This window comes from Coregonus lavaretus (assembly GCF_964263955.1).
Source record: "Coregonus lavaretus genome assembly, chromosome: 18".
NCBI lineage: Eukaryota > Metazoa > Chordata > Actinopteri > Salmoniformes > Salmonidae > Coregonus > Coregonus lavaretus.
This window is the reverse complement of record NC_140005.1, coordinates 40,378,134-40,390,227: the sequence shown is the minus strand read 5'-3', so window position 1 is coordinate 40,390,227 and position 12,094 is coordinate 40,378,134. Positions and strand designations below refer to the sequence as shown.

General features: G+C 40.4%; 1 protein-coding gene across 1 annotated transcript; it reads right to left on the bottom strand.

The window, feature by feature from the left end:
- Window positions 1-2,460: 2,460 nt before the first annotated feature.
- On the bottom strand, window positions 2,461-6,490 carry LOC311145475 (syntaxin-11-like). Its single transcript, XM_084181720.1, has 2 exons — window positions 6,378-6,490; window positions 2,461-5,006 (listed from the first exon to the last, which is right to left on the bottom strand). Exon 2 carries the CDS (start codon window positions 4,999-5,001, stop codon window positions 4,126-4,128), a length of 876 nt encoding a protein of 291 aa, XP_084037846.1. The 5' UTR covers window positions 5,002-5,006; window positions 6,378-6,490; the 3' UTR covers window positions 2,461-4,125.
- Between the last annotated feature and the right edge of the window lie 5,604 nt (window positions 6,491-12,094).

Genomic DNA, 12,094 nt, shown 5'->3' with positions numbered 1-12,094 from the left:
GCACGTTATCACAATCACACCATGAGTAGTTAATCATGAAACATACACCACCGCCTTTCTTCTTCCCGGAGAGTTCTTTATTCCTGTCTGCGCGATGTACTGAGAACCCAGCTGGCTGTATGGACGGGGACAGTATATCCGGAGAGAGCTATGATTCCGTGAAACAGAGTATGTTACAATCCCTGATGTCTCTCTGGAAGGAGGTCCTCGCCCTTAGCTCGTCTGCTTTATTGTCCAGAGACTGAACATTAGCGAGTAATATACTCGGAAGTGGTGGATGGTGTGCACACCTGAGTCAGACTATAAGTCCACTCCGAATACCTCTTCTCCGCTGGCGGCGTCTTGGAGCAGCTTCTGGGATATGTTCAATTGCCCTCGGGGGTACAAACAAAGTATCCAATTCGGGAAAGTCATATTCCTGGTCGTAATGCTGGTTACCGCCGCTCTGATATCCAAAGGGTATTTCCGGCTGTATGTATTAACACAAAAAAACGTTCTGGGCTAATAATGTAAGAAATAACACACAAAAACAACAAAATTGTTGCTTAGGAGATAGAAGCAGAGCTGCCATGTCGGTGCCATGCTCTTTCCATTGAATACAAGCAGTTGACGTCAACAACCGTCATCAAATATTTAAAAAAGGATGACAATAATGAGATCTATCCACCAATACAAAGAAAGGGCAGGAGGGTGCAAGACAACCTGCCATGCGCCTTTATGGAAAACGACTCCCATTGTTAGGGCGGAGAGACATGTATCTTGCCATAATCTTTGGTTTTACTATGTTTTACTCCGACCAAAATCTGTATGGAGGTCAATGAGAGAGTGTCGTATTTGGTCAACAAAAAATGTAATTGGTCATTTGCTAGGTCAGGCTTATTTGATCTAATAGAAGTTTCGTAATATTTAGGTTGTTATGAAGTCACTGATGTAAGTGGACGCAGGTGGCATTTCGGCAACTTTGAAAAACAACTTTATATCTGAGTTGTGGATATAACCTGTTTTAGGGACATTGCCATAGAGGGCTTTCACCATTTTAAATTAGTCAACTGGGTGGGGATTCTTATGATTTGGGAGCGTCAATCAACCTCAATGGCTCTGCCCATTCTGTCACAGATGCTACAGTGGCACCGATACAAAGATGAGTCCTCTATCTATCTCTATGGCCTGTTGTTCGCGTATTTGCCCTCTCATTGGCTAGAATGGTGCCACCTGATTTCGCCTCCCTTCCATCTTTGAGGACATGCATTTCCGTTGTTAGTTCGGTCACTTTACAATATAATAGACAATGGTAAATATAATAGACAATTGTAGCGCTGTAACTCTTTCAGGTCGTGAATACATTTTCTGCACATCTTTAGAAGTAGTATGAACATTACCAATCAACATGACATCAGGAACTCGAACTATTAATAAAAAACGTGCGCTGTTTACCAGGAGTGGGGTTCGAACCCACGCGGACAGTTGTCCATTGGATCTTAAGTCCAACGCCTTAACCACTCGGCCATCCTGGTTGGCGTCAAATGGAGGTCCAATAACAGGTCATGGATATCTGGATATATTGCAAAGGTTAATCGTTTTCTTGCATGCTACTCGCAAAAATGTAACATTCCGATGTAAAAACAATCTATCAAACGGCATCTTATGTCGTTGCAGCGGGTGCTACTGTTATTATCAAAGAGATAGCTACTCTGACATGCCATTGTAACGATGTTGCAAGACAGCTGTCGATTGACCATAATGACTTCAGCCTGATCAACAGATACAAATCAAACGCGTGACAATGTGTAATGTGTTCTATCAAATTAATACGTTCCCTTGATGACGATACAGCATAAATTGGACAGTTATTTGAATATTGTGCTTTGTCTTATTTTCCCTTGATTTAAACATAGGCAATCATTTAATTAGAGAGAACTTTGTGACCAGTGGTGGAAAAAGTACCCAATTGTGAAACTTGAGTAAAAGTATAGATACCTTAATAGAAAGTTACTCATGTAAAAGTTAGTCACCCAGTAAAATACTACTTGAGTAAAAGTCTAAAAGTATTCGGTTCTAAATATACTTAAGTATCAAAAGTCAATGTAATTGCTAAAATATACTTAAGTATCAAAAGTATCAATCATTTCAAATTCCTTATATTAAGCAAAGCAGACAGCACAATGTTCTTGTTTTTTAAATGTAGGGATAGCCAGGGGCACACCAACACTCAGACATCATTTACAAATTATGCATTTGTGTTTAGTGAGTCTGCCAGATCAGAGACATTAGGGATGACCACGTGTTCTCTTGATAAGTGCCTGAATTGGACCATTTTCCTGTCCTGCTAAACATTCAAAATGTAGAGTACTTTTGGGTGTCAGGGAAAATGTATGGAGTAAAAAATACATTATTTTCTTCAGGAATGTAGTGAAGTAAAAGTAGTCAAAAAAAGTAATAGTAAAGTACAGATACCCAAAAAACGACTTATGTAGTACTTTAAAGTATCTTTACACCACTGTTTGTGACTAGTCACAGCCTACAAAATAAATAGGTATACCCAGGGCATAGATAGCCTCTTTAAATGGGTTGCTACACAGAGTATGCCTATGCAAAAGCCACAGGCTGCAGCAGCATTGGTATAGGCAAAGCTTGTTTGCCCAATGATCGACCATATACCACACACTTCCTATAGCCTAAGTGATTGACTCACATTCTAAAACATCAGGCACAAATTGCATTGCATCTCCTATACTGTAGGCTGAGGCTCAATTCTGAAATACCAACTGACTTATGGAAGTATTACTATATAGTATACGCATCCAATCCTTTCAGATCTACACAGCAGGATCCTTAGATATTTGTGGGGAAGGGGCAGTGGTTGATTTAGGATTGGGCGATTGTCAAACAGAGAGATAGGTACTGCACTTGCTGGTGGGGTTATGGAACACAGACGTTGAAAGTTAGCCTACATGTCACAGCAATCTGATGAGGATTCTATGAGTCTGTTTTTGACTCATGCTGGAGACTAAACATAGCAATGGTCTCTTGGATATCTGCATGTGATGTGTATAATGGAAAAGTAGAGGCACATTCTTGTTTTCTTAACACTGTAAAATCCTGTTGAGTCATTCTGAGGTTGCCTTCAGTTGCAATATCAGTCAGTGTAGCAATAATGGTTGTGTCTCCAAGAAAGGAACTAAAATGTATCACAATAACAGTTTAGAATGTTGCATCATGATCAAGTAATTGTGTACATCAAAAATGAAACACATAGGGCCATTCTACAGCATTTGTATTTATACAAATCACAATATCCTGTCATAAACCATAAATAATATAAACAATTGTAAAATCAAACATTCAATACAGCTGAAAGTTATAGGACAAGTGGGAGAAGCAAGCATTTGAACTGCACTCAAGTAAACATTCTTGATTCACTCATCAAGTATTCTTTTAACTGCCAGCCTGGCGCACCGAACAAATGTTTTCTTTTTACAACATTAGAGAAATGGTACACCCCATATCACACTATTCATTTGCATGTTAGCTTCTGTGGTTTGACATCAAGATACTGGGTCTTTTCTCCTAACACCAGCTAGGCAAGGGCGTTAATATAAAATGTATCTTCTACAGTAAGAGGCAGAAATAGCTGCATGTCAAACTGCATAAATAATTTTAAACATACATTGAGTGTACTAAACATTAGGAACACCTGCTCTTTCCATGACATAGATTCAGTTGAAAGCTATGATCCCTTATTGATGTCACCTGTTAAATCCACTTCAATCAGTGTAGATGAAGGGAAGGAGACAGGTTAAATAAGGATTTTAAGCCTGGAGACATGGATTGTGTATGTGTGCCATTCAGAGGGTGAATTTGCAAGACAAAATAATTAAGTGCCTTTCAATGGGGTATGGTAGTAGGGGTACTCAATATTAGGAAGGTGTTCTTAATGTTTTGTACACTCAGTGTACATTGGAACACACATACTGTACATCTTCAGGATCAAGTTCATACTTGTGTAAACAACTGCAAATTGATTACTTCTACTTCTTTAAATACATTTTCATGGCCATGAAAAAACTTTTGAGAGGATCTTGACTTTAGATAAAACAATAACACTGATATCGGTCGCTGTCTGTCTCACTTGTTGCAGCAAGGGAAACAACAACAGAACAACTTCCTACAGGGGTTGTTCTTCTTGTACTTCACCGCCATCTTTATCTGAGCCTGGGCCTTGCCCACGAAGTCTGTTGTGGCGACTACGTTGGCCTCTATGTTGTCCACCATGGCCCCCTGTTCCTCCACCAGCAGAGCCATCTGGAAGAACAGCTCATGGATGTCCTTGATCCGACTCTCCAGCTCAACCAACTCCTTGTGCCGGTTCTCGATCTCCGTGAGCGCTGATCGTGCCATCCGCCCGTCCGTCAGGAGGTTGTCGGAGAACACGTTCCACTTACCCGTCTCGACCATCTCCTCGATCTGCTCGCCGGTCACCTCCTTGCCCATGATCTCTGCCTGGCGCTGGATCCGGGTCTTGCAGTTCTCCCTCTGGCTCATCTCCGCTTGGTTGTACTCAGACATGGCCTCGTGGAAGGCCCCGGTGAGAGAAACATACTGTGAGCGCACCATGCGGACCAGAGCAGAATGGGCACCGTGCTCTTCTTCCAGCTGTTTGTGCTGCATGCCGATCTTCTCCAGCCGTGTGTAGATGCCCTCCCCCTGGGTCTTGATGCCCTTGGCCAGGGCGTTGGAGTCTCGTTTGATGGAGCTGATCCGCCGGACAGAGGTGAGGAATCGGGTGTTCTGCTTGCCCAGACGCTTCACATCCATCCGGAGCAGAGCGATCTCCTTCCTCATGGACTGGGCCTCTCTGAAGATGCTGTCCATCATGTCTTCGAACACCACTGACTGCTGCTCCAGTTCTTCCTCGTCATCAGTGCCCCGACCCTGACCTCCCTCGTCTGTGTGTGGAGAAGCGGGGGCCACCCCCTTCAGGTCAACCAGTCTGTCTCTCATCCTACCTGGAATGGGCGGGAAATGTTTTGAGGGTTATTGTATGTTCATGGGGTCATCTCCTGATCATCTCCTCACTTTCATCCTACTTCCTGTATATTGTAGAGCAAAACCCTGCTAGAGCATTGCTGTTTTAATTATTTATGGTCATGCAACAAATTTCAGCAAAAGTTGACTTTATCTTGCCTTAAGAAGTTAGCAAGCTGCATAAACTGTATTAAGTGCAACATATCTGATTTAAATAGATAACAGACACAAGCCCCTTTTCTGTTAAGGCAATTTAACACCATTCTATAACAGGAAATGAAATGACACCTATTTTGTCCGAGTAGACAATGGGGCTGGACAAATCTTTTTGACTGTGCTGGTGTTGCAGACGATACAGGACTATTAAAGGCCCAGTGCGCTACTTTTGTGAAGAACTACAATTCATATGTTGGGTGTTTTTATTCCGATTTTTCAGCGCCCCTACTTATCGCGGCTATGGTCGGTGATTACTTTATTTTTTATAGACATCAGTTATTAGATTCCAGGCCATTGACTCATAGGACATCTATAACGAGTGGTGCAGCGGTCTAAGGCACTGCATCGCAGTGCTATCTGTGCCACTAGAATCCAGGCTCTGCTGTAGCCGGCCGCAACCGGGAGACAAATGGGGCGGCGCACAATTGGCCCAGCGTAGTCCAGGGTAGGGGAGGGAATGGCCGGCTGGGAGGTAGCTCAGTTGGTAGAGCATGGCGTTTGCAACGCCAGGGTCGTGTGTTTGATTCCCACGGGGGGCCAGTATGAAAATAAAAAAGAATAATGTATGCACTAACTGTAAGTCGCTCTGGATAAGAGCGTCTGCTAAATGACGTAAAATGTAAAAAAAATTAAAAATATAACAAAAGTTAATATTTTCACAACAATTTCATCACTGAAAGACATTCTTTACCACCCTTCAACACACCTTGAACCCTTTCCAGGCATTTAATTATAGGCTTAGGTTATGATTTATCATCTCTCTAATCTCTTTCATGTTGCTACATGTATTTTACTGTTACAGTAGGCTACACAAGAGAATGCAATATGACAAGTTTCTTTCTGTGACCAAACTGAACACCATGGCAAAAATGTCGGGCCAAAACACAAGCGCAGGTACACACCTATATTCTCGACATTATTTATTGTAACAGACAACAGTCGCAACACATTACATTTAAGGAATAATGCACATTACAATTAAATAGAGCAGCACACAATTTCACTCGGACAACAACCCAAACTCAACTTGATGAGCAAAACGCATCTCATCACAACCTTGCGTTCTGTGATAACGTTGTAGGCTAAATTAAATAACAGGACTGAAGCAACTCCAAACTTAATCTTAAACATTTTACCTGATATCGTGCTCCGTAGACTGTCCTATAACACCAAAATCATTAAAACAGAACAGACAAATCCTCGAAGAATCATTTCCCCTTTCTGCTCCGTTTAGTCATCTAGCTGTGCTGCCAGGAACCAGCCCACCACCTAATTTATAGCGTATATTCATGAGTGCAAACCGTAGCAAAACGTTTTATATTGGATACATTCAGATTGATCCCTCCCCGTTTCTGCAGTTTGGTTCCAGTTGGTTCCTAGTGAATACACCCCTGGCAGGGAGGTCCCCACGGCTGCTCTGACTTTTTTCATCCACCGCAACAGCGCAGGTGAAAAAGCTGAAGGAAGGACAACAACCATGTTCACGTTTTCATATTTAAAACTCTTAAAACATTGTTGCCAGTTATCATTTATATTGTGGTTGTTTTATGTTACTGGAAACAGAGATTTTATCAATGTTGTTGTTGTACATTATACTTCTAGTATATTTCAATGAGTATGATGGAACGGGTAATTCCCGTTGTGTGCACTTTTCTCTCTATGCATATTCTGAATTTAAACATAAGCATGAGATCAGCATGCTATTCAACCTCTCTTCGTTCGGGGTGGAGATCTAAGAAATTAAGGTGTGGCAGAGGAGTGTCTACAGATATGTGGTATTCTGACCTTGATTTCATTCCATGGTGCGAATTTGAGACATTAGCACCACTAAATGCAACAAAAGTCTAACTTAGGGGGGGGGGGGGTCTCTAAATAATGCTAATTTAACCACTCTCCTATTTCTTTAAAATGCAGTTGTAAACATATTTTACAGTGGTAAATATTAAAATAAAAATATTCTAATGAAACGAACACCCCCACCTCTCTGTCATGGTTTAAACATTTAGTTTTTTATTTGTGGGGAAGCTGTCCACCTGGTAGGCCTAGTGCTGAATTTCAGCCTCAGCTGAGCTCCTTTATGCACACATTTCCCTTTGTACTTCCTCATTTTCGCCATTTGTTTGCCATGCGACCTTGATAAAAATAGCCTTTATTCCAATGTATTAGCTGTATCTGTTAATTTATCATTGTTTGCTTGAGTCATTCAGCTGTTTAGAGCGCTCATTGCTTTGTTGTTCAGGTGCGCGGGTACTGGTGTTCTCCGAGCCATCTGTGGCCAGAAGTAGTAGACAATTTATTTAGCTTCATTATTTTCTATCAATATTTATTTTCTTTACTGGATCACCTTTGGTATTTGGTATTTATTAGGATCTCCATTAGCCGCTGCAAAAGCATCAGCTACTCTCCCTGGGGTCCACATGAAACTTGACATAATACATAATACATAGTACAGAACATTATTAGTCAAGGACTGAAATACATACATTTAAAACGTCACACATAGCCTACATATCAGAACATACACACAATATCTAGGTCTAATACATAATACAGGGCAAATTACAATACAAGATATATAAAATGGCTGTGTCTCTTCACTGTCCCCTTTGTGCTGTAAGGTGTTCTTTTAACTGTATTTATTGCTACCTTGAGTTATCTGGGGTGGCAGAGTGTCCCATGTAGACATGGCGTTTCCCAGCCTCTGTTCTGGACATGGGGACTGTGAAGAGCCCTCTAGTTGCATGTCTTGTGTTGTACCGATGAGTGTCCAAACTGTGTGCCAACTGCTTGAACAGACTTCGGTACCTTCAACACATCAATACCTCGCACAAAGACCAATAGTGATGCAGTCATTCTCTCCTCAGCTTTGAGCAAGAAGAGACTGACATGCATGTTCCTGACACTTTCCCTCCGTGTACATCTAAGTGCAGTATGTGCTGCTTTGTTCTGGATCAACTGCAATTGACCTATGTCCCTCTTTGCCGCACATGACCACACAGCTGGGCAGTAGTCCAGGTGCGAAAGAACTAGCGCCTGTAGGACCTGTCTGGTCGGCTGAGATGTCAAGAAGGCAGAGCAACGACCTATCATGGACAGACCTCGTCCCATTTTAGCAATATGTTTTGACCATGTCATGATGGTCGATAATATCACTAGACTAGCCTACAGCCTACAGCTAGACACCAATGCGCATCCAATCCATCCAACAAGTATACGTTAATGACAGTAGGCCAATAGTTGACTCTTTCGGTTAGAAGCATTCGATTTTGCAATGGCATAGGCCTATATTATTTTGGATTTGTGTGCGCATGCGAACTGTTTTCACGGAAAACATAATAAAATGTAACGTAGGCATAGTTACACTTGTGCATTTTCTGAGATCTCCAAGATCCATCATTCGTACAGGGTTTAAATTCAATATTCTAATTATATTGTTAAATGATTAATAATGACAAATAACACTGTCGTAAATGTCATTAATGTAAGGAAAGAAAGGAAGTGTTTTATGTCACACGATCTGTGAAGACTCCAAACATTAACTCATGAATTATGGACAACTCATGAACTAGGGTGTAAAACATGTTTTGATTCAACTCATGCATTATATTGAATGTAGGCTACCTATTCTGCGCGTGTTCATGTGTTTAAAATTGCCTCGGCTGAGAGGGTAGGCTTCCGGAAGTGGTGTAGGCCTAGTGGAGAGTAAACGCCATTTACCCACCTTTAAAAAAAAAAAAATGCATTGAAAGCATGGGGAGCGGTACTTTTTTCACCGCTACGGGCAATCAGAGTTTACCCACCTATTTTTTAAACGCTACACCACTGGCTACCGGTAGGCCTATTTGAAGTTCATGCTAATACACATTGTATCCTAGTCTAGTAAGTTGATCATGTGTGTTAGGGTGACCATCCCGTTTTTCCCGGGACAGTTTCAGCCCCATTTCAGGTGTCCTGACTTTTCAGGCTCCAAAAAAGGTCAATTTGTCACCAAGACACATCAACTAATGCAGGGCTAATCAATGACAATCTCTGAATGTCATTAGGCACACTTTTTGGTGTTTTGTAACAGGTGTCTATTTCCATTAATTAAAATGGTGCGAGTATACATGCAGTTTGGATGTTGGAATTATTTTGGAGTGGAAGAACATGCCTACTTTTTAAAGTGATTTGTTTGACAATCAGATGACAATATCATGACTGGTTGTGTTCATGCCACATTAAAAGTTTTTTTTTTTTTTTACAGTTTAAATGAATGCCATAGTGTAATTCACACTCTGCTTAATGCCCTAATAATTCCACCACCTTTACGTGCAAGGAAACCATGAATAACGTCGAGCGAACCTACCTGTTCCAAGTCTACTTTATTTTTTCCCGATAGAAATAACAGCATTCGCAATACACTGTAATTTATAAATTGATAATATCTATTGATAAGAGCTAGGTAAATAAGTAATCCGTTTGGAGAAGGGGATTATAAAAACACATAGCAATTGTTTTAGATGATTTTTCCTTATGATCCCTGGAGACGAATGTGAAACCAGTCATATAGAAGCAAACTGAAAATCATATCATTATGACGTGTACCCCTTTTCCACAGTGAAGTAGACTATAAATAGCGGTACCGTTATTCAGAATTGTATTTGTGTGCCCTTATAATTAGCGTTGATGAAATTTGGAGACCCAAGTTATAGGCTTCTGTAGGGCTGAACCTGCCGAGTTGATGTATGCGCTTTAGAATGTTTTAATTATATGCCTGGGCTTTTCTCCACTTTATTTTATAATTTTTATCATGTTAAATATTAGCCACTATCGGGAGCCACCATCAGTAACACCCACATACATTTATAACTGTCACTTTAGTGTTAGTTTTCTTACATTTGTAGCTTACATTTTGCATCATTCCATTCAATTCCGTTTACCTTTCTTTCCTCTGTCACGTATGTGAAGTTGTTCCTGAGGGTCACTAGCATTAGTGGATCATATTAGGCTAATGTTGTGCAATAATTTGCGACATGCAGCCTATTTGAATCATCATGGAACTCAGACCACACATAGCAGGTTAAACCTGGAGCCTGGCGCATGGTTCACGACGACTGGACCGTTGTCATACAGTTCCATGATTAGGGTAGATTAAGTAGATTAGGGACTATTGTTCAACCTTTATTGTACACTTTTTTTGCACCTTCCAATATTTAATGGATTGACCTTGAATATGACAACTTTCAGGATAAAGGAATATATTTTGTGCGTAAAGGCTCTGCAAACCTGTTTTTTTAATGATTCATGCATACTTTCCTAACCCTAAAATTAGCCTAAAATCAGTTTTTTTTTTTTTATCTACCAGTTGGTGCTGAAACGGAGACAAATATGCATATGTTTAGATGGATTTCTTTCATTGATATCTATATTTTGAACCCGTTCTTTCGATGTATTCTAGTGAGTCGGCCAACAAAAGTCTAATTAAAGGTACACCATATTTAAATGGATGGCTTAAGATAAATGTACTGAAAACCGAATTGAATGAAAACTAGAGGAGAAAATCTGTTGGCCAGCAAGTGGGAGGGTTTTCAGCGGTTTAATTAAATGTATTGAGCACAGGCGAGGGAACCATGCCTGCAAAGGCCGTTATGCACCTGCATAAATTAAGTCTGACTACCAACTACTGAGAAGCGCGTAGGAAAGTCGTACATTTCCTAAGTCGGAATCGGCCCATATTATACATATTATACTTTTGTTGTGTTACAGCCTGAATTCAAAATTGATTAAATTGGGTGTTTTTCTCACCCATCTACACACAATACCCCATAATGACAAAGTGAAAACATATTCTTAGAAATGTTAGCAAATTTATTGAAAATGTATTACAGAAATATCTTATTTAGGTAAGTATTCACACCCCTCAGTCAATATATGTTAGAATCACATTTGACAGCGATTAAAGCTGAGAGTCTTTCTGGGTAAGTCTCTAAGAGCTTTGCACACCTATAAGACTGTACAATATTTGCACATTATTGTTCAAAAAATTCAAGCTCTTTCAAGTTGGTTGTTGATCATTGCTAGACAGCCATTTTCATGTCTCGCCATAGATTTTCAAGCCGATTTATGTCAAAACTGTAAGTAGGCCACTCAGGAACATTCAATGTCATCTTGGTAAGCAACTCCAGTGTATATTTGGCCTTGTGTTTTAGGTTATTGTCCTGCTGAGAGGTGAATTTGTCTCCCAGTGTCTGTTGGAAAGCAGGCTGAACCAGGTTTTCCTCTAGGATCTTTCCTGTGCTTAGCTCTATTCCTTTTCTTTTTATATATATAAAAAAAACACCCTAGCCAATGATAAACATACCCATAACATGATGTAGCCACCACCATGCTTGAAAATATGAAGCGTGGTACTCGGTGATGTGTTGTGTTGGATTTAATCCTAACATAACGCTTTGTATTCAGGACATACAGTTCATTTCTTTGCCACATTTTCTGCAGTTTTACCTTAGTGCCTTATTGCAAACAGGATGCATGTTTTGGGATATTTCATTCTGTACAAGCTTCCTTCTTTTCCTCTGTCAATTAGGTTAGTATTGTGGAGTAACTACAATGTTGTTGATCCATCCTCAGTTTTGTCTTTAAAAAAATAAATCCCAGCCATTAAACTCTGTAACTGTTTTAAAGTCACAATTGGCCTCATGGTGAAATCCCTGAGAGGTTTCTTTCCTTTCCGGCAACTGAGTTAGGAAGGACGCCTGTATCCTTGTAGTGACTGGGTGTATTGATGCACCATCCAAAGTGTAATTAATAACTTCACCATGCTCAAAGGGATATTCAGTGTCTGCTTTTTTTTGTTTTACCCATCTACCAATAG